This window comes from Desmodus rotundus, chromosome 4 (assembly GCF_022682495.2).
Source record: "Desmodus rotundus isolate HL8 chromosome 4, HLdesRot8A.1, whole genome shotgun sequence".
NCBI lineage: Eukaryota > Metazoa > Chordata > Mammalia > Chiroptera > Phyllostomidae > Desmodus > Desmodus rotundus.
In genome coordinates this window covers 77,405,042-77,429,134 of record NC_071390.1, presented here as the reverse complement: position 1 = coordinate 77,429,134, position 24,093 = coordinate 77,405,042, and the positions used below count along the sequence as shown (strand labels likewise).

Here is a 24,093-nt window from a genome sequence, read left to right as displayed (position 1 = left end):
TCAGAGTTAATTTGTAAAATGGATATGCATCAGCATAGATGGCTTAAAGAATCTGATTTTAAAGAAACATAATGAGCTCTGGCTGGTATAGCTCAGTGGATTGGGGGTGGGCCTGCAAACCAAAGGGTCGCTGGTTCAATTCCCAGTCTATGGCACATGCCTGGGTTGTGGGCCAGGTCCCTAGTGGGGGGTGCATGGGAGGCAACTACACATTGATGTCTCTCTCCCTCTTACTCCTTACCTTCCCCTCTAAAAATAAATAAATAAAATCTTTAAAAAAAATAATGATATTCGTGCCCCACCTTTCCCAATAGTACATATCTGTTTAGACCTTACTGGCCCTTGAAGTACAGTACTTAAAGTATTAGCTTGAGAACTGACAGCTCTTGAAATCCAGTAGATATTAGCATGAGAACAATTTTTGTAATAGAATTTTCTAAGATAAGTCAAAAAGCCTGATTTCTTAGAGGCTTTCTAAATATTCTTGCCAAATACCATTGTGTTACTGCTTATACTTCAGAAAAGCAAGGAAACTTACTAACCACTTTGTTGACAGAATAAATTGTAAGAACATGTACTTTGCATTACACCTAAGCAGAACAGAAAGGTATTATCTGTGTGGTAGAGTATAAACTATTTTAAGAAATTATTGGATGCAATATTCTTTTATGATTTTTTAGAACATGTCTATTTAAAAAACAAGTATGTAGTTAATATTGTAAAATACTACGGTTTCTTAGAAATTAAGAATGGTATCTATATAAAAATGAAATTTACACTATTTACATTTTAAATTATTTAAAGCTAGTTTATTTTAAAATAATTTTCTTTAAATTATTTTAAAAGGTTGTATATCAAGCTTAACCTATCAAGAGTAGAAATCTGGAATAATAAAGATATATTTAATGTAAGTTAGTTTAGATTTTATTCCATGAAGGGGAGAGAATAGTGACTTGTCCTATCAGATATAAGCATATAAAGCTCCATTGAAATCATGTCCTGGTCAGGAACAGGCACATGGATCTTTGGGACAGATTAGTGAATTCAGACCTGCAGAACTAACAGCTGCTTCTTCAGAGCTAACAAACCACTGTTCTGAGAAGTTTACACTTACTATATAGGTATAAGGGAGCTCCTGTAGGATTTTGAATGGGGAAGTGACATTGTGAAAGCAGAATTTTTAAATGAGTTGGAGACACCACAAACCGGAAGTAGAAACCAATCATGAGAATGTTGCACATGATCCAAGTGGAGAGTACAGAAATGGCATTGGAAGTGAAGAGGAAAGTCATGAAGAGACGATGAATAGTTTAGTAGGACATAAAGACCAACTGATTAAAAAAGGCAAACTGGAAGGATGAGATAAGTGAGATTACTGGGGTGGCCGTGAAACCATTGCCCCCCCAAAAAACTGGTTTGGAGCAAAGGATCCATAGAGGAAGACACATATAAATGATAAAGATAGGCCAGTGAAGTTCCCTCTCCTCAGGGAACACATGCCATTCCTGAAATAGTATATTTGTTGATGTTGGTATATTCTTCCAGATGTGCAAGCTCTGTGTGGGTGGAGACCACATTTTTGTTTTTCATCTGTTTGTCCCCAGTGCCTTGCATAGTACTTGCCATAAAGTACACACTCAGGCAGTGCTCGTTGAATGAGAGAGAGTGGGAGAATTCGTGAGTTTCTATGCTAGTTTTGCCACTTACTGGCAGATTGATCTTGGCAAGTTCTTTAAGCTAAGCTATAATTTTCATATATATGATGTAAGGATTGTGATAGTACTGCATATATATCTATCTCATGGTATTCAGCTGTGTAAAATGCATAGGGCTATGTCTGACACATGATATGTGCCCAATAATGTTAGTGATTACTTCTATTTCCTGTCATTCCTGGGTCTTATGATGTGGCTTCAGGCCGCTTATCCATGTTGGTGTTCTAGTATTAGCTTTTGCTTTCCCTGCTGTCTTAAATGTTACCCATTTATTTTTTCAGTAATTTATTGAAGAAGTAGTTTTTCAGAACTTCAGAGTTGCCTGCTACTGTCCTAGATGCAGTGTCCAAGACATGGTTCTTGCCTGTAGACGTATTCTAGAGGGGAGAGGGATGGACAAAATGAGCAAACATGTTCAGAACGGGATTATTTCACATAGTAGCAAGTACTGTGAAAAAGTAGAACAGGTGTGTGCCAGATAGTTCTTTATTGGGGGTAGGAAGTTAAGGGTTTTGTTTTGTGTGTTTATTTGTTTGTGTGCCTGAGCTAAGTGGCTTTATTAGAGAAAGCTATGATTACAAAACACTTAAGAGTTGGTTTGGGGGCCCTTCTTGCCAAATACGGGCACAAGATGGACAAAGCACTGGTTACACCCCATCTGCTTGGCCCAACCAGTCCTCGTTTTCTCTTGTTTGGCCACTTTGGGAGTCTTAACCTCTTTCCCAGCACAGGCCAGGGAACCGTGGACTTTACCTCTAAGCACGCAGCTGGTTACTTCCAGAGTGGTCAGAACCTTTACCCCGCACTGGCCCAGGGCAGTGTCTTTGTCTAGGGGGTGTGCCTGCCAGGAGCACAACTTGATCTGGAGCCATTCCCTCCAGAGAGGCTGCGTGAGCCTTGATCTGGGTGACCAGCTCCTGGCTGGTCACCTCCAGAGTGTGTAGCTTCTGGGTGAGAACAGAGAGTTGAATGTCGGCAGCCTCTGCAGGTAACTACCTTCAGGTAAGATCAAGACAGAAAGGAGCAAGGGCATACATGTCCTCGCCACCTGCTGGGTGCTGTGTCTCTCAGGGTTAATTTGGATTGGGGTCAGGTCATGCCTGAGAGATGGGTGTTTGAACTGAGACCTAAATGACAAGAGACCAGAGATGAAAATATCTGGGATAGAGCATTTCAGGCATTTCAGGCATTTCAGGTGCTATCCCATATACTCTTATTTCAGGTAAAAAAGCAGTTCTCTTTGGCATTCACTTCTGTCTTTCAATTCTATTCTCCTTTCCCCTGCTGGAAGGCATGGTTGGAAACCCTGCCTGAAATTATGAGGGTAACATAGTGAAGGAAAAATAATAATGTGACTTTGTTAACCTATGGGCAGAGACTAAATGTCAAATGGAGCACCTAGGTTGTAAGCCTTGGAGTACAGAGGCTTGAAGTTAGTGCATGTGGGAGTAGAACTTGTGTAAATGTTTGTGGCTATGCCACTTTTATAATTCCAGGAATTATATTTTTCATCAGCTCTTTAGAATTGTTGGTGGAGTTAGGCAGTTGAAATTTTTGTCTTTACTTTCAATGTCGGTTGTCTGTAAATGTTAAGTGGACCTTCTGTTTTATACAGTGAACATTAGAAAGTATGTGTATTAATAAGAGATTTCATGGTTGTTGCCTAAATACTTGCATTGTCAATAGCTATTTAGTGCATTGGCAAAATCTTTCAGGTGAATAGTTCTTTTTTGGTTGTGAACATTAGAGACATTGTAGTGAAATCTGGAATGGTAAAACAGTGAGTGTGTGAATATTGCAGGCTCTTTCTACACACTTTATTTAATTTTAGAACTCTATTCATCTCAATAGTTCTTAGATTTATCACAGTTTTTAGTCTTAGAATATATTGAAACAATTTCTTTTTTTTAAAGTATATTTATTGATTATGCTATTACACTTGTCCCAGTTTTTTTCTCCCCTTTATCCCCATCCGCCCTGTAACTCCCCTCCCTCCAGCATTCTCTCCCTTCCTTAGTTCATGTCCGTAGTTCATACTTATAAGTTCTTTGGCTTCTCCATTTCCCATACTATTTGTAACCTCCCCCCGTATATTTTATGCCTACCAATTATGCTTCTTATTCCCTGTACCTTTTCCCCTCATTTTCCCCCACGCCCTCCATGCTGATAGCCGGCCATGTGACCCCCGTTTCTGTGATTCTAGTTCCTGTTCTAGTTGTTTGCTTAGTTTGTTTTTGTTTTTCTTTGTTTAGGTTCAGTTGATAATTATGAGTTTGTTGTCATTTTACTGTTCATTTTGATCTTTTTCTATTTCTTAGATAAGTCCCTTTAACATTTCATATAATAAGGGCTTGGTGATGATGAACTCCTTTAACTTGACTTTATCTGGGAAGTGCTTTATCTGCCCTTTCATTGTAAATGATAGCTTTGCTGGATAGAGTCATCTTGGATGTAGGTCCTTGCCTTTCATGACTTGGAATACTTCTTTTCAGCCCCTTCTTGCCTGTAAGGTCTCTTTTGAGAAATCCTCTTGACAGTCTTACGGGAACTCCTTTGTAGGTAACTGTCTCCTTTTCTCTTGATGCTTTTAAGACTCTCTCCTTATCTTTAATTTTGGGTAACATAATGGTGATGTGCCTTGGTGTGTTTCTTCTTGGGTCCACTTTTTTTGGGACTCTCTGAACTTCCTGGATTTCTTGGAAATCTGTTTCCTTTTACAGGAAAACAGATTTTTTCAAATAAGTTTTCCATTTCTTGCTCTTCATATTCTCCTGGCACCCCTATGATTTGGATGTTGGAGCGCTTAAAGTTATCTGAGAGGTTTGTAAGCCTCTCCTCATTTTTTAAAATTCTTGTTTCTTCATTCTGTTGCGGTTGAATGTTTATTTCTTCCTTTTGTTCAAAATCATTGATTTGAGTCCTGGTTTCCTTCCCTTCACTGTTGGTTCCCTGTATATATTTTTTTATTTCACTTTGGGTAGCCTTCAATTCTTCCTTCATTTTGAGACCAACCGCAATCATTCCTGTGAGCATCCTGATAACTAGTGTTTTGAATTCTGCATCTGATAGGTTGTTTATCTCCTTGTTGCTTAGTTCTTTTTTTAGAGTTTTGATCTGTTCTTTCACTTGGGCCATAATTCTTTGTCTCAGTGAATCTGTTACATTGTAATGGGCAGAGCCTTAGGTATTTTCCAGGGCAGGGCAGCCCTCTTTGCTGCATTGTGGCACTCTCTGTGGGGGAAGGGTCAGAATGGGAACAATGCCACTTGCTCAGCTGTCATCCTGCTTTCCATCATTTCCCTTGCTTCCCACAAGCGGATTGTGCTCTTTCTGGTGCTAATTTGCAGGTGGTTGGGTTTGTGTACATTCTAGGACCCCATGTGAGACTGGGAGTTTCTCCTACCTTCACAAGCCCCACAGGTTTTTACAGCCAGAGGTTTTGAGTCTTTAGTTTTCCACACTGAAGCCCTGGGTTTCCCAGTCTGTCTTGCGCTCCCCTGTTGTTCCTCCTGGCTTATGCTCACTAGAATGTGGGAGCGCCCGGTCTGCCAGCACCCCCTTACCTGCACCGTCTGCAGCCTTGCTGTGCATCCTCCCAGCCTGGATGCCTGTCTTTGTCCCTCCAACCAGTCTGGATGAACATTTATTTCCTTGGTTGTTGGGGTTTCACGTAGTTTGATTTTTCTGGCAGTTCTGATCACTTTTTGTTTTTAAATTGGTTGTTATCCTTCTTTTGGTTGTGTGAGGAAGTGAAATGTTTCTACCTATGCCTCCATTTTGGCAGGAACTGTGAAACAATTTCTTTATGAAGCTGTTTTCTCAGGTAGACGAAGTGATCTTAAATCTGTCAGTTTTGCTCATCCTTACCATCTATAACAATCAATTCCTTTTTCTTACCCACTAATTGTGATTTTTGTTGTTTGTTTAAAACTGAAAAGTTATATTTTTCCTGGGGAAAAGTATAAATTAGAAACAGACCTAGCTAAGATCTTTTAACCATTTTCTGTTTAATTCTGTGCAAAGAATTAAATTCTTTAATTCTTTACAAATTCTTGACTTACAAGAATCTTGGAATGAACAAATGAGTTTGTTGAAAGCTTGTCTGTTGGATAGCAGCTATTGGGCTATAAGACTTAGAATTTTTAGAACAAAACCCTGGAGTTTTTGAAAATTTTTTATTGATTGATTTTAGAGAGAGAGAGAGACATTGATTTGTTGTCCCATTTATTTATGCATGTTTTTGGTTGCTTCTTATATGTTTCCTGACTGGAGATTGATACCTATAACCATGGCATATCCAGACAATGTACTAACCAAGTAAACTACCTGGCTAGGGCCCCTTGAGTTTGTTTGTTTGTTTGTTTGTTTGAAGTGAGACTGGGGTAATAGGGTTTTTTCCACTAGTATAGAGGTCTCTTTTTTTTTAAGATTTTATTTATATTTTAGAAAGTGAGGAAGGGAGGAAGAAAGAGAGGGAGAGGAACATCCATATGTGAGTGAGGAACACCAATTGGTTGTCTCTTCCTTGTCCCCAACAAGGGACCTGGCCTACAACCCAGGCATGTGTTCTGATTGGGAATCAAGCTGGCGACCTTTTGTTTTGCTTCTCAGGCCAGTGCTCAATCCACTGATCCGCACCAACCAGGGATAAAGGTCTTACACTTTGTCTCTTAGGGCCTTGCATACAAGGTTGGGATGATAATTTTTATTTTTTTAACTTTTACTTAATTTCTTTTGGATATATTACTGAACTATCCTGTAGTTTATTTATAACCCTAAAATTACTGTTCCAGAGTTGCAAGTTATTTGTTTTCCTACAGATTTTGACATACTGTCAAATGATATTACATTTATTTTTCAGGTATCTAAACACCCAGTTTATTAAAAAAAATAAATTGACAGAAGCTGACCTTCAGTATGGCTATGGTGGTGTAGATATGAATGAACCACTTATGGAAATAGGAGAGGTAGGAAATTCCTTAAGTTACTGGCAAATATAAGAGTGTTTTTATTTATTTAAGTAATTTTATTTATTGTCTTTTTTTAAACTGAGTTGACTATCTCAAAATTGTCAAAATTAAAAGAATAAATGTTAAGTAAATAAAAACTGTAATGACTTCCTAAGAATATCAAGTAGATGAGAAAAGCAGAAAAGACATGATGAGTATTATTTTAATAATTAAGTTAATGACAGTTTAATAGTCCTACTATGTGACAAAGCTCATGAAAAGTATTTAGAAATGTTGAGATTCATAGTTAGAAAGTGCAAAGGACATGGACACACAGGAGAATCTGAAAGATAATAAATGCAAATTCATGGATATAGCGAATAACTTTTAACTTCTAAAAAGTAATTAAATTCAGAGTAATACAATGAAGTGTGCAGTTTAATTAACTCGGAATTTTGAGGTACAGTGCAAATTTAAATGTGGAGAATTACTTAATGTATATATTGATTATGAAAGAAATACTTTATTATAATGTTTGTTTATCCATGTAATACATTTATTGAGCAACCAGATGTGGATTTGGTGGTGAACAGACAGAAGGTTCCTGTCCTCCCAGGGAAGCAGATGCCAAATATATAAAGAAATCAATTTTAAATTGTGATGAGTGTCAATGAAGAAAACAGTAAGATGCAGCATTAGTAGAGATTTAAATTATAATAGTCGTTTTGGAAAGAAATTTGTTAATGTCTTTCAGTAGACTTTAAAATGTTTAATACCTATTGATTGACCATGTAATTCCAGGTCTAGTAATCTATACCATGAAAATAATAAGTATGGGGGGAAAAAGTGTTTGAAAGCATTCCTTACAATCATTGCTAATGTGTATGACTAATGGGTAAGAAATCTAAATTTCCGATAGCCAACAATAAAAATCATACATAGAAGAATATATCCAGTATGATTTTGTTATAAAGGTAGGCAAATGAATAAATTAGTAGTAGAAAATAGTTCATAGGCACTTTTAACAAAGGGGAAAATGTTTTATAAAAATAATTGGGCATAACATTATATATTTAATAGGAATGTAACTGTAGAGGAGAAAAGGATATTCTGAAGCACATCAGTGAGAAATACCAAAATCTTAACAGTGGTTGCTTTAGTTATTAGGCGTATAAGTGAATATTTTACTTAATGTTTGTTCCTTGTTACCAACACCATCAAGCCTGCTCCTTTTCCCAGAGGAAATTACTATAAACAATTTGGTTTATATCTTTTCTGAATGTTATATGTGCATTTGCGTATAAGTACTCATGTATACATAACGTAATAGTTTCTGTTTTATTTTAAACAATGGTGTTATACCATATTTGAAGTCCTCCAATTTGTATTATATACCTTTTTTGTTAACATGTTGAGGAGTTCTTTTTGCATTAGGTTACTTTTTTGTGAGAACTTAATATTCTACATCAGGGATATAACAATAATTTATTAATTATACTATTCTTCTTTTCAGTTTTTTGTTATTATAAACAATACTACAGTGAACATTGTTGTTTATTTATTAAATGTTTTTTGAACCCCTCTGTGTGCCAGGCACTGTTCTATATGTTAGGAATACAGTAGTGAACAAAGACAAAAATGTTACACTCATGAAATTACATTTATGTAAATAACTCTTTATATATAGGTAGAAACCTTCATAGAGTAGGTACCTGGAAGTTGATTTTCTGCCAACTTGCCTTTCAAAGGCTTTAGCAGTCCAACACAACTATAAAAATCTCATTTTCTTATGTATTACCTTCTGTTTTTCCCTGTTCATGCTATTTAAAAACACAAAAAAGGCAAAACTTGAAGGATGTTCCTTGTATGAAGACAACGCTTTCACTTATTTGAAGTGGAATTACCCATGGGTCAGAATAGAGTTACTCCAGGGAAACAGAATAGAGAGGCTAAAGACAGACAGACTTATACCGCTATGGATAGATACACTTCACTTAGAAACAGGAGCAATCAGTTTTTGTTGCTGGAATAATTTGTGTGGAAAAAAATACATTGGACTTTAAAGGCTGAAATGTGAAAGGAAAACTGTAAAACTTTTGGAAAACAATATAGAAAACCTTAAGATCTGATGACCATACCCTTATGACCTTAGGGTAAAGAGTTCTTAAAAGACACACACACACACACACAAATGATAAAGGAAAAAAATTGATAAATTTGAGTACATTAAAATACTATATGTTTTTACTAAAAAACTACTGTAAAGAAACTCAAAAGTCCACAACCTGTGACAAACTGCAATATGTAAAACTATCAAGGGATTAATTTCTACAATATGTAAAGAACTCCTAGGCTGCATTAAGAATGAGATAAACATTAATGGGATAATGGGCAAAAGAAATGAATTTCACAGGAAAAAACTGAGATGCACAATAAACATATAAAAAAATGCCCAGTTTTATTTGAGAAAATGCCAGTTAAAATTACAAGGAGTCAGTATTTTACATCCAGCAGATTGGCAAAGTCTGACTAAAGACTGGCAGTCACACTTGTTGTCAAGGAACTCTCATTCATTGCTTATGCCCATGTAAATTGGAAAACTACTTGATGCAGTAAAGCTGCATGTGTTTCTAACCTTGTAGGGCATCATATAAACTTGTAGGTGTATATCTGGGGATTTCCTGTTTATGTTCACCAGAAGATATATACAAGAATAGCAGGATTTTTTCTCAGCAAAAAAACTAGAATCACAAACATGTTATCAGCAGTAAAGAGGAAAAATAAATCATGGTGTATTTATACAATAGGACACTACAATATAATATTTATACAATACAAATTTATACAATATTTGACAATACATAGTACTGTCAATGATTGAACTATATATAGCTGTATTTTTCAATTTAGATGGAGTTCAATGACACAGTTAAAATTTTATAATCATACATAGAAGAGTATACAGCATGAATTTGTTATCAAGGTCAAAAATGGTCAACTTCAAAATTATATGGGAATACTTACACATTTGGTAGAATTGTAAGCAAGGGAAAGAAGTAACGCAAAATTCAGGATAGCAAAAACCTCTGAGGGGCATTAGTATTGGCAAAGTTGTATTTCGTAAACTCGTTGGTGAATACAGGGGTGTTTTATTTCATTATTCTTTAAACTGACATTCTTTTATGTCTGTATGAGAGATTTTATAATTTAAAAGTTAGCTAACATCCAAATTACATTATTTTATTTAACATAATTCATTTGTTTGTTAGAATCTTGGCATCTGTAATGCCTCCATAATACTGAACATTTGATAATCAAATAAGGTTTTATAAAAATCAATTATTTCTGTAAAATTTTCAGCTAATCAAAAAACCTTAATTCTGTTCTTTGTACAAGTCTTATATAATGTCATTTAATATTATAAATTAATTTTTCTTACATTTATTCAATATTTATTTGAATTTTCAAATATTAGTTATAGATACTTTTTTGGTGGATATTTTTTTTTAAGTCTTAAACAAATGTTAAGAAAAAAAAACCTTCAGTAATTTAACCTTGATGGTTTTTATTTTTCATGGCAGCTAGCATTGGATATGTGGAGGAAATTGATGGTTGAACCACTTCAGGTCATCCTTATCCGAATGCTGCTTCGAGAAATCAAAAAGTAAGTTCTGACATTTATCTTGTTGAGTCAGTTTTAGTTTGTTATTTGATATGGTTTAAAATTGTGTACAGTTGCTTGGCTGTTGACTAGACATAGACCTTATTTTCCTGTAATGAGCCTCATTTTGCATCTTAATGACAACACTTTACAATTGTTTTTTAATTTTTTGGGCAGGTCTTTGGTCTTTACTTATAGCTTAAACATGCATAGTAAATAAATAAGTCCCTGAAGGAACTGACTTATTTTTTTTTCAATCCTGAAACTTACTGGACTTTCCAAGGCAGTGCTGAGTTCTTTTTTAAAAATGTGAGTCTTTTTTTTTTTTAATTGATTTTAGACAGAAAGAGGAAGGGGGGAGAGAAACATCGATTTTGTTGTTCCAGTTATTTTATGCATTCATTGGTTGCTGCTTGTTTGTGCCCTGACAAGGATCAAAACTACAACCTTGACCTATCCGGCCAGGGTCATGAGTTCTTTGAACATATTCTTTCAATTTAAATCCTGATGAGGATAACCTATTCAAGAAAGCAGATTATTCTAGTTAGTTGCTTACCTCTAAGTCCCACTGTTAACCAATAACTTGCCTATTATTATTGGATAAATTTATGGGAAAATAGCTTCCTACTCTATTCATGGCCCAGAGTGGTTGACTCTTTACCTGATTGCTGTGTTAATAGAGTTTGGAACAAAGCACATTTTCCTGTGGAGTCCAGAAAAGAAGAATATCCTTGGGTCAGCTCTGGTTTAAAAGATTCTTACTAATCTTTGGAAAATCAAAAGAACTGAGTCAGCTTTGGAGAATCACTAAAAGTCAGTTATGCAGATGTGTATGGAATAAATTTTAGGTTACTGGAACTGATGTTATAGGAATTACTTGCCAGTGAATTGTAGTGTGATAATGACCATAGCATCTGAAACTGCTTTCTTTTTCTTTTATTTTTAAATGTTTATTTTATTTCCAATTACAGTTTATATTCAATATTATTTTGTATTAGTTTCAGGTATACCAGCATAGTGGTTAGTCAGACATATACTTTACAAAGTGTTCCCAATATTTTCAGTACCCCCTGGCACCATGCATAGTTATTACAATATTATTGACTATATTTCCTGGCTGTACTTTACACCCCCATGACTGTTTTGTGACTACCAATGTGTACTTAATCCCTTCACCTTTTTCACCCAGCCCCTAACCTCTTTCCCCCCTAGCAACCAGTCTGTTCTCTGTATCTGAGTTTTTTCTATTTCGTTTGTTTGTTTTGTTCTTTAGTAAATCTGCTTTTTTTAAGAAGACCCAATTGTATTCTATGTGAGGAGCTTCTAGTAGGAAATAAGGGGTTTAAAGAAATAACAAAAGAGGATAGGAGACTATTTTAAAGTAAATTGATTTAAAAAAATTGTTACTCACCCTTTTAGTGATTCCATTGTTTCCAAAGATGACAAGATCGATAGAAAAGGTAGTAGTAAAGCAGTGAGTGAAACAACTTTTCTGCTTTTTCTTTTCCACTGTGAAACTTATGACTAAAAACACTCCCAACAAGATTTGTAGGTTCTAATATAATTTCTTTTGCTAAAAACTACTAATTTTTTTGACCTGGAATTCAGTTATTTTTGAATTAAAAATATAATGAAAATATTGTTAACAATTTTCTGAATAGACTTTTATGAAAGGTCTCTTAATATAATTGTGTTCCAATGTAGTAAATTTTTCTTGAGTGCGATTGTTAACTTGTTAAAAATGAATTTCATGAAAAATTAAAGAAAATCTGGAGTTCCGGCCAAGCTGGAGGCATAGGTAGAAACCCTTTGCTTCCTCGCACAACCAAAAGTGCCAGAAAATCAAAGTGCATGGAACTCTGACAGCCAAGGAATTAAAGAAGAAAATGAACCAGAACAACCAGACTGGTAAGGAGGACCATGGAGACAACTCAGAAAAACTGCAGCAAGGCGGCTGAGGGGCGGGGCTGACCTCGGAGATCAGCAGGAGGGACTGACTTAAGGGGAAAACTGAGACTCAGAGTTGACTGTGGGCTAAGGCTGGGGTTGCTGTGGTGGGAGATACTTGCAGACTGACACAGAGTCTGTTGGAAAGCTGCATTGTTCCCTCTCTTGCCCCTCCCCCACAGGCAGCATAACAAAGAGGGTTGCCCTGCCTGGGTGAATGCCTAAGGCCCTCCCCCTTACAACTTCTCAGGTGCACCAAGACAAAGAAATATGGCCTAAATGAATGAACACAGCAAAACCTCAGAACTAAGCGATGAGGAGATTGCCAACCTATCTGATGGAGAATTTAAAGCCCTGGTAATCATAATGCTCACAGAACTGATTGAGCTTGGTCGAAAAATAAAAGAACAAATGAAAGATACCCAAAGTGAAATAAAGCAAAATAATCAGGGAACTAACAGTGACAAGAGGGGAACCAGGATTCAAAGCAACGATTTGGAACAAAAGCAAGAAATAAACATCCAACCAGATCAGAACGAAGAAACAAGAATCCAAAAAAATGAAGAGAGGCTGAAGATTCTCTGGGACAACCTGAAACGCTCCAATATCTGAATTATAGGGGTACCAGAAGGTGAAGAACAACAGCAAGAAATTGAAAACTTACTTGAACAAATAATGAAGGAAAATTTCCCTAATCTGGCGAAGGAAATAGACTTCTGGGAAGTCCAGGAAGCCCAGAGATTCCCAAAGAGGAACACACCAAGGCACATCATCATTAAGTTACCCAAGATTAAAGACAAAGAGAAATTCCTAAGAGCAGCAAGAGAAAAGAAGACAGTCACCTACAAAGGAGTTCCCATAAGACTATCAGCTGATTTCTCAAAAGAAACCTTGCAGTCAAGAAGGGCTGGAAAGAAGTATTTGAAGTCATGAAAGGCAAGGGCCTACATCCAAGATTACTCTATCCAGTAAAGCTCTCATTTAGAATGGAAGGGCAGATAAAGTGGTTCCCAGATAAGGTCAAGTTCAAGGAGTTCATCATCACCAAGCCTTTATTATGTGAAACGTTAAAGAGACTTATCTAAGAAAAAGAAGATCAAAAATATGAACAATAAAATGACAACAAACTCACAACTATTAACAAATGAACCTAAAAGAAAAGAAAAACAATGAAAACAAAAACTTAAGCAATGGCATAGGAAACAGAGGACTCAAAGAACTTATATGTACAACCCATGGACATGAACTAAGGGGAGGGGTGCTGGAGGGTTGGGGGGCAGGCTGGAGGGGGGATAAGGGGGGGAAAATGGAAAAAGTGTAATAGCATAATCAATAAAAAATACTTAAAAAAAGAAAAATTAAAGAAAATCTGTAATAAAAATAACATCTGTAGTACATTAATTCTGGAAAAGACATAGAGATATATGGTCAGAAATGTTTGGCCAACTTGTCTTAGTTTTATTGTTGTAATTAGCTTCCATTAAAGTATTTTTTGACACGCTTTACTAATATTTTATTTATTTTTCAAGTCTACTTGGTTAGATAGGCATTATCTCACATTTTACAACTAAGCAAATTAAGGATTAATTATAATAATAAAATTACATATGGGAAATATGTTCCAAGCATCATTTTATTTAATCCTCACAACCCTAGGAGGTTGACATTATTTTACAAGTACAGAAGTGAGTGATGGTGCCCTAAACAAGGCTGATTTGACTCCACTCCCCATCTTCTTAATTCCAAGGATTCAAATCTGGGTTTTGCTAACTCTAAATCCATTATGCCTATCTTTTTAATCCACAGAACATTTCTTCCACTACTCATTCTAATACTTTAGCTTAGGGATGAATATATTTTAGTTTTATAATGCCTTGAGTATTCTAGTGTTTTTATACATACTTCTTTATTTGACCTTAAGGAGCCGGGGCAAATTTTTTATATAAGTAAGTTGATCTTCAGCAGAAGTTCAGAGAGGGAGAGAAACATCAATGTGTGGTTGCCTCTTGTGTGTCCCCTACTGGGGACCTGACCCGTGACACAGGCATGTACCCTGACTGGGAATTGAACCAGTGACCCTTCAGTTCACAGGCTGGCATTCAGTCCACTGAGCCACATCAGCCAGGGTCTTTATTCGTAATATGGCTTATTTCCATCTTTCCTTTCTTGCTCGCTTTTTTTTTAGAGGTTTATACATTTGGTTGGATTTTTGTAAAGGACAAACTTTGTCTTAGTTGACCTTCCCTGTTGTATCTTTTCTTTTTCATCATTCTGCTTTTAATTTTCATTCCTTGTTCTGGGAGATGAGTGTTTTTTTTCATTGGGCTGGAAAGAGTGTGGAATCCTTAGGGAGGAAAAAATGTAAACATTTTTAGCCAAGTTACTCTTTTTCCTATAATCTGACATATTCATTCTCAGAGTTAAGGTATGATTATATAGTGTGGAGGCTGAGACAGTGTTTCAAAGATGAGCCTGCCTTTCTCTTACAGTGACTAGAAATCCTGATATTTTAAAAAATATTGTTTCCTATGTGGTAATATTAGTTAAAGGAAATAAAGACAGCAATTTATTTAGCTCATTGTAAGGGTATTAGAGCTTCATTTATAATTTATAAAACTATTCAATAATAACAAAGAGAAATAGTAGTTGAATAACTGCCCATGTTTCTACTCCAAGTAATAAAATTTTTTTATAAAGAGAGCAATTAGGAGTACAAAGCAAAATAAAGTTAAAATTGACTGAAAATTACTAGTTTTTCACGTACTAGAGTGGAATAATTAGTTCCTCAGAAAATAACTTCACATACTTCTGTGATATGGAACTGCAGTTATTTTTTGTTTGGGGACAAAAGGATTTTGTCCATCTAGTAAATCAAGTTAAGACAGGTTCTTATGAACTCAGTCTTTTGACAGTTGCTAATGATGCAATTAACATCTGTTATTTTTCAGATATGCAATATATTTATTAGGTCTTTAAGTGGGAACAAGTTTTATTTAATACCGTTGGGGCTTATGCAATTTTACTTTCCCAGGACTGACTGTGGAGTCTTTTTTTTTTTTTTTAAGATTTTATTTATTAATTTTTGGAGAGAGGGGAAAGGAGGGAGGACAGGGAGAGATACATCAATGTGTAGTTGCTTCTCATGTGCCCCCTGACTGGGGATTGAACTAGCAACCCTTTGGCTTGCAGGCTGGTACTCAGTCCACTGAGCCACATCAGCCAGGGCTGATTGCAGAGTCTTGACACAGTATTCATAGACGTATTAAAAAAAAAAAATTCTTAGCCGATTTTTGTTTTCTCTGACATGTTCATATGTTTTTCTTTTTCTTAATTGTTAAAATATTAGAATTTCATTGGGGAAAATGTAATCTTAGATAAAAATAAAATCTAACTTGATAGTCTTTATTTGTATTTCTCACTTTCTGAAATGTGTGTTTTGAATTCTCCTAGCTTATTTTTGATTTATTGATTTTCTTTCTTAACTGTTCTTAGTTTTTGTTTTATACATTTGAGCTTCTGTTGTTAGTTGAATAAATATTAGGATTGTTATCTTCATGGTTAATTATTTTTTAAAAAATATTTTCTTTTATTTATTTATTTTTAGAGAGAGGGGAAGGGAGGGAGAAAGGGAGGGAGAAAGAGAGGGAGAGAAACATCCATGTGTGGATGCCTCTCACATGGCCTGCACTGGGGACCTGGTCTGCAACCCAGGCGTGTGCCCTGACTGGGAATCAAACCAGTGACCCTTTGGTTCACAGCCTGCACTCAATCCACTGAGCTATACCAGCCAGGACATATTTTTATTGCTATATAGTAACTTTATCCATCTTGGGTTCTTTTTCCTTGTCTGTCACATATTTTTTAAATGTATTTTATTGATTATGCTATCACAGTTGTCCCATTTTTTTTTTCTCCTCTTTATTCCTCTCTGCCTGGCACCCCTCCAACCCTCCAGCATTCTCCCGCCTTAGTTCATGTCCATTGGTTGTACATATAAGTTCTTTGGCTCCTCCATTTTCTATACTATTCTTAATCTCCCTTCGTCTATTTTGTACCTGCTGTTTATGCTTTTATTCCCTGTACCTTTTCCACCAATTTCCTCCCTCCCCCTTCCCACTGATAACCCTCCATGTGATCTCCATTTCTGTGATTCTGTTCCTGTTCTAGTTGTTTGCTTAGTTTGTCTTTGTCTTTTTAGGTTCAGTTGTTGATAGTTGAGTTTGTTGTCATTTTACTATTCATAGTTTTCATCGTCTTCTTTTTCTTAGATAAGTTTCTTTAACATTTCATATCATAAGGACTTGGCGATGATGAACTCTTTTAACTTGACCTTATCTGGGAAGCACTTCATCTACTCTTCCATTCTACCCTTCCATAGCTTTGCTGGATAGAGTCATCTTGGATGTAGGTCCTTGCCTTTCATGACTTCGAATACTTTTTTCCAGCCCCTTTTTGCCTGTAAAGTTTCTTTTGAGAACTCAGCTTATGGGGCACTCCTTTGTAGGTAACTCTCACCTTTTCTCTTGCTGCTTTTAAGATTCTCTCTTTATCTTTAATTTTGGGTAACTTAATGATGATGTGCCTTGGTGTGTTCCTCCTTGGGTCCAACTGCCTGGGGACTCTCTGAGCTTCCTGGACTTCCTGGAAATCTGTTTCCTTTGCCAGGTTGGGGAAGTTTTCCTTCATTATTTGTTCAAATAAGTTTTCAATTTCTTGCTCTTGTCCTTCTCCTTCTGGCACCCCTATGATTCAGATGTTGGAGCATTTAAAGTTGTCCTGGAGGTTCCTAAGCCTCTCCTCATTTTTTTGAATTCTTGTTTCTTCATTCTATTCTGGATGAATGTTTATTTCTTCCTTCTGCTCTAAATTGTTGATTTGAGTCCCAGCTTCCTTCTCTTCACTGTTGGTTCCTTGTATATTTTTCTTTATTTCACTTTGCATAGCTTTCACTTTTTCCTCTAATTTGTGACCACACTCAACCATTTCTGTGAGCATCCCGATTACTAGTGTTTTGACCTCTGCATCTGATAGGTTGGCTGTCTTCTTTGTCACTTAGTTCTGTTTTTGGAGCTTTGATGTGTTTTTTCATTTGGGCCATATTTGTCTCTGTACCTGTTACATTGTAAGGGGTGGTGCCTAAGGTATTCACCAGGGTGGGGCAACCCAAATCTCTTGTTGTGGTGCTGTATGTAGGGCAGGGGTCAGAGGGTGAACAATGCTGCTTGCTTGGCTCTCACCCACCTTCAGTCACTTCCTATGCTACCCACAAGCAAATTGGGCCCTTCTGGTGCTGATTCCCCAAGTGGGTGGGTTGTGTATGTTCTAGGATCCTGTGGGTCTCTCCAACTAACTCTCTTGTGAGGCTGGGAGTTTCTCCCACCTCCACAACACCCATAGGTTTTTGTAGCCAGAGGTTTTGAGGCTTTATTTCCCTGTGCTGGAACCCTGGTTTGGGTTGTTTGTATCACTCCCGTGTTCCTCCTGGTTTATTTGCACGCAAATGTGGGACTGCCAGCTGTTGTCTTGCCCTCCAAATCCTCCAGTAGCTGCCTTCCCACACATCATCTCTGCTCAGGCTGCCTGTCTGCACCCCTTCTACCAGTCTGGATAAATGTTTTCCCTTTAACTCCTTGGTTGTCAGACTTCCATACAGTTCAATTTTCTGGCAGTTCTGGTGGTTGTCTTTAAATTTGTAGTTGTCCTTCTTTTGGTTGTATGAGGAGGTAAAGTATATCTACCTATGTCTTCATTTTGGCTGGAAGTTTTTCAGTCTGTGTCACGTATTATTATAACATAGTATTTAATGTGACATATTATTATGTCACGATTTGGTGTTGGACTTTTGAGATTTTTGTGTATATCAATTAACCATTTTAGTATGAAATAAAATATAGATGCAGAAAACCATACAACACACTTGTGGAGCTTAATGAATTTATTGTAAGATTTGTTACTACCACCTAATTCAGGAAGTAGAATTACACCAGCCACTCCTGGAACCCTGGCATGTGTCCCATGCCCTCTTTCTGCAAAAGTTGTCACTATCCTGGCTTTTAGGGAAATCACTTTCCTCTGTTTCTATATGGTTTTATTACTCTCGTGTTTATTCATAGACTTGATGGTTTAGTATGTCCACCTTAAAAAAACATTTGTATGTCTTTTAAATCTTTTAGTCAGGTTCCCTCTCCATCCTTTTTTTCCCTTGTGATTTATTTTTTGATAACTTTTCCATGGTCTTTATTTTACTGATGGCACACATGAAGTACGATTTAAATATGTTCCCCTGTCCTCTATTTATCTCAAAGCTTACTCAGACTCAGGTTGGTTCCCTCAGGGTAAAGTATAGATATTTTTTTTATAATGTCTGATTTTTCACTCTTTTTGATGTAAGCAGCCTCTGATTCTAAATAGTGAAATTTTTTAGCTAATGAGGTTTGTTAAATTGTCACTTTCATTCTGTTATTTTGTTTTTATTTTTTACCTGGAATAATTTTATAAAGAAATGCTTACTCTCACTTACTGTTTGGTTATCCAGTGATAAAGTTCATATAGGAGCGGCAAAACAAGGGGTTGTTTATTTACTTTTCTTTCCTCACTTGTCAAGATGAGTTGGTTTGTTGTCATGCTCATAAAGTGACAAATTAACTTTTTCTCAAGATATCATGGTGAGCTTTTAGATTTAAATATGTGTACTATGTTTCTATTCATTGTCTATTTTATGAAAATTTCAAATGCCTCATTTTGGTTAGAAGGCTAAAGTCTTTTTGTTGTGACCCGTGACAGCTTTCTTACTGTCTGGTATGTCAGGAAGTTCCAGACCAATATTTTACGTTTTCTTCCCTGGACTTGGTATCAGCTACTCTATGAAAAACATAAATACACAAATGAAAGATAATTGCATTCTTGAAAAACTTGGAATATTCCAGGTCATTTCCTCAGTCTTTCTCTTCACGGAGGTAATCCATGTTATCATTTGATTAACTGTATTTTAAAATCTTTGTAATTTATTTGCTGAATTTTTATGTCTACATACGGAAATAAATATAAAACAGAATGTTGGGTTTTTTCCTTCTTTTACTGAGGCATGACTTTTAAACAATATTTTTCCATTACCATTTATTCCCCTTATACCTTCTTCTACCTGCACCCACCTCCCTGCTCTGCCCTGCAATCATCACACTGTTGTCCATAGATGAGATCATCAGCAAGCAGTATCCATGGCATTGTGGCTGAGACGAGACAAATTCATATGGACTACTGAGTCCTATGGAGGAAAAGGGATGGCACGGTCACTCTCTCAAGAGGAGAGCACCCGACCCTTGCCTTGACAGGCTTTTATTGGCTTAATTTGCATAGGAATACAGGGCTTATATGGAAAGCTTATCAATCATTGCCAGGCGGTAATAATCAAATAGATAACATCTAAAGAACTCTGAGGGTTTATTTTGAGTCAGGGTCAGATAGCTAAAGGGCCATAAAACTTTGGGGAAACAAACTCATTTCATACTTGGACACTTTGCATTTAAATTGAGGGCATTAGCAAAGCAAGTTTCATAGGATTTTGTGCATCCTTTCCCAGGCCTGATCTCCCCAGGGAACCCGCCCTTTTCACCACAGGGCTGTACCCACCTCTGGCATTGTTACAGGCTTAGGTCGAGCAGAGGAAGTAAAGCAGCCAAGAGATTAGGAGACTTCTTGCAGACAGAATGAGGACTCAGGCTATGTCAAAGCTGAGGGGTGAGGGTCCATCACCCCCTTTTTCTATAGCCCCCTGACATCCTTCCCTGAGGGCCTCCTCCTGACGGTGTCTGTCTTAGGTTGCCCCTCCCTTGAGGAATCTTACCCATCATTGGCTAACCAATCATGCACTGTGGGCCAGGCAGGGTAAAGTAAAGTGGGCAGAGGCGGTGCTCCTGCCAGGAAGATAAGCTTTGTCTCCTTAGTGGCTTATGGTCTCAAGGTCTCTCACTTTGCCTTAGCCATGGGGGGTTACAGTCTCTGAAACCAGGCAGGGTGGTTCCCAACAGTCCATGACCACTTCCATGAGATGTTTTTCTTTTTTGCTTGATCCCTACCCTCAACCCCCGTCCCAGACCTGAGAGCCTGCTCTCTATCTATGAGTCTGTCTCTTGCTTGTTAGTTCATTTTGTTCATTAAATTGCACATATGAGTGAAATCGTATGGTATTTGTTTTTCTCCGGCTTATTGCACTTAATACAATGTTCTCCAGGTCCATACATAGAGTTGCAAAGGGTAAAATCACTTCCTTTGTGTGGCTTTATTCCATTGTGTAAATGTAACATTCTGCCCTTCTTTTACTGGAGCCTAGGGTAAGTGGCTACAAACAAAATTTTTGTGTTGGCCTTTTAAGAGGCTCTCTACATCTCTGAACCGTCTTTCCCTGGCAGACAGAAATTCTGCTGTTTTTTTACAGCCAGATGTCATTTGGGTTCCTTTCTTGGTTCTGGGGCTCTAGGCTTGGGAGCCCAGCTTGGGTTTTAGACCCTATAGTTCTCAGGGGGAACCCACCCCACCACTGAAATATCCCTTCAGACTTCAGCTGCAGCCCATGGGAGCCCAGCCAGTGCTCTCGTGCCTCTGTATTTCCTGTCAGTCTTGTGTGGTGATGTGGTTTCTTCTGTAAGCCTTTGGTTATAAGGTTTCTCTCTAGATAGTCTTCAGTTGGTTATTCAGGAGGATTTTTCTATAATTTAATTGTAATTCCAGTTTGGTCCTGGAAGGAGGTTAGAGTAGCATCCATCTACTCTGCTGCCATTTTGGATCTCTCTGTTTTCTTTTTTAATATGAGTTTTTCCCCTAACTTTTGAAAATCATAAGTGGTATTTATACTTATGAAGTACTTTTTTATTCAACTATATATCTTGGTAACTTTGCTATGTAAGTACATAGAGGTGTACCTTATTCTTTTTAAACTGTTATATAGTATTTGGTATGGTTCTACCTCATTTTGTTCAATGCTTCTCCTAGTGATATATATCAGGTTGTTTCCAGCTTTTCCACTAATATAACTCTTGCTTCTGTGATGCTCATATGCAGTTGTTTGTCTGGAGTCATAGTCTGTGCATTTAGACTTTTGATAGTTTACCCTCTAAAGTACCTGTTCTTCCACTGCAGAGTATGAGAAGACCTGCTTCTGTACCAATCAATGCTTGATATTATTATATCTTGATTTTTCAGTGCCTTTCCAAGATGACAGTGGGGGAATTTGGATGGTGCTCTCAGATAAGTGCTGCAGCAGTCTTCTGGGTGCAGAGGTGTGTCTCAGGCACCTCCTCAGGCACCACAGTTACTGCTCTAGCAGGACACACACAGCTGCTCTTGTTGCTTGGCTCCAGAGACCGGCTGGTTCTCCTGATGACCTGGCTGGTTTTGTTTACCTTTTTGCACCCTCCAGTTTTCAGTGTATGTGACTTCTTGCATACCTTCCCCTACTCTCTCTCCTTATAGCAATTCTTTGTCTTGTGCATTTTGGTCTGTAGTTTTATTTTTCTACACTATCCCCTCTTCTTTCTATCTTTTTTCACTTTCTACAAGTCTAAGGGCTACTGCCAACAATGAAGTATTAAAAAGTATCCCTCCTGTCATTTCTCAGATACAGGAGGGACCAGAAGGCTGCATTTAGTTTGCTGGATCTCTCTTCTTCTTTTAAGCATGGAGGTAAATGAAGGTTTCACTAAGAGATTAATTTGCCCATTGTCACATACTGGTATCAGGACTTTCCAAGAGTTTGAGCCTAACTTTTAATGGCACTCACCAACCTGGTCTGCTATCTTGAGTTAATGTCTAGTTAGTTGGCTTTAAAAGCCTTGAATTAAAATCATAATCAAGGTGGTGCTTTATGGGTCTCTTAGCTTTATTTTGTTCCTGTTGGTGCTTAAAGCACTAGCTAATGTTTCCGATTGCTTACTCATGTACCAGGTACTGTGCCTTGTGCTTTCTTGGCTTATACTTAATTTTTACCACATTCTCACGAGGTCGGGACTTTCATTACGCCCACTTTACAGAACAGGAAATCTCTGAGTACTAAGAGGTTAAGTATCTACATGAAGTATATATTTATTAACATAGCCAGAAATCAACAACACTGGGAGAGGTCTGACTCCAAAATCCCAGTCTTAAGGGCTAGACTTTCCTTCTAGTCCCCACTATCCAGATGAGTATTTATTTTTTTATCCTCTTGGGAATTTTATTATGATTATTGTAAGATATTTTCTACATAATACTGTTAAGATCAAATAAGTTATATTTCTAAAAATTCTTCATATTCTTTTCTCAAGGCTTGTCTCTTAGGACCACTGGTCTTAGATGAGACTAGAGTTTATTTAGATAAGCAATTTAGTCAGAGCTTTTGTGTATTACTAACTTAGCATGATTTCACTGTTTTCAATCTGTGTCAGCCTAATAGAAATGAAGTATATTTATAATGATTATGTGTAGTATCTTTTGTGGAGTTGTAAAAATATGTGGTGATCTTAAAGATTGAATACTTATGTCTAAGGGTTTCTGAGTTCATATGTTATTCTAATAGGGAGGACAACTTAGTTATTAAGCACTAGGAATATCAGTGTTTTTTCTAGGCAGTAACTTATCTGAATCTAGCTTATCTGGGCCTTTTGTGATGAGAAGCAAATGTCAAGATTGCTAAGAGCAGGAGTGGAAGTTTTCCCAGTGATGAACAGGGACAATAGGATTGGGTCAGGAAAAGAATCTTAGATAACCTGATTTTCCAAATATTTAGGTACTTCTCATTCTTAGCTGATTTTTATTTGATCCTAGGCAAAGTTAAGAGGAAGAAGTGGTGTGTTTCAAATAGATAAGATAGGTTAGATCATTACTTTACCAAACTTCATTTGGGTTAAAGAAGAAACTAAGGTGAGCAAAGGAAATGAGTGCACTGTGTGACCTTATTGTTCTTATTAGTGATATCAAAATGTAGGCTTTGTATTTAAGATTCTATGGCTGACAGAATTACTGTAGCCATATTAATTCATATACAAAACTTTCCCCAGAATATCCAGATATTTAAAGGAAGAATGAAAGAGGATTAGAGGGATGCAGAGGCAGGGAGGGACACTCATATATAAAGGTATTTGCCTCAACACTTTCCTTAAATGTTAGAAAAATCTTTATATCCTACTACAAAGAACAAAAAGCATTTACTAAGGAATGATATTAATATATTTTCTCTTGCTCTTTGTAAAATAATTACTCATTAAAACATCATTTTAAAGTGAAGTGGAAGATTGCCAGTTAAAAGGTAAACCTTTGAGTGTATAATAGTTTGAACTGAGCATAGTACCAGAGTCATAAAGTCCCAACTTAGGGCCAAACTGTTTTATTGTGGCTTTAGGCAAACATTTTTTTTCTATTTCATTTCCCTATTTCTGTAATTATAAAGGCTAATATTCACCTACATTTTTAATTTTTTTATTGTTTTTTCAAATTGGTAGACGTTTATTTATTGATTTGAGAGCGGGGGAGGAAGAGAGAGGTGGGGAGAGAGAGAGACAGATGGACAGACAGACATTGATTTGTTGTTCCGCTTATTTATGCATTCATTGGTTGATTCTTCTATGTACCCTGACCAGAGATCGAACCTCAACCTTGGTATATCAGGATGACACTCTGAGCAACTGAGCTACCCAGCCAGGACCACCTGCATTTTTAAAATCATTAAGATTCACATCACAGTAGTGCTAAGAAGGAACTTATCAAATGTCAAATGAATAATTGAGATGATAAAAAAAATTTTTTTATGTTTACCAGTTTATTATAAAAGATATGATAAAAGATACAGTTG

At 36.7% G+C, this 24,093-nt stretch overlaps 1 protein-coding gene and 1 pseudogene across 3 annotated transcripts in view; one reads left to right on the top strand and one right to left on the bottom strand.

The window, feature by feature from the left end:
• CUL2 (cullin 2) overlaps nt 1-24,093 on the top strand; it is a 113,028-nt gene that overhangs the window by 41,308 nt on the left and 47,627 nt on the right. For all 3 annotated transcript variants that reach the window (XM_045183700.2, XM_024574749.3, XM_045183701.2), the window contains exons 5-6: nt 6,577-6,682; nt 10,246-10,328. In XM_045183700.2, coding sequence (XP_045039635.1) covers nt 6,577-6,682; nt 10,246-10,328 — 189 coding nt within the window. The remainder of the gene's footprint in view (nt 1-6,576; nt 6,683-10,245; nt 10,329-24,093) is intronic.
• Nucleotides 1,869-4,748, bottom strand: LOC128780672 (ubiquitin-like protein FUBI pseudogene; annotated as a pseudogene).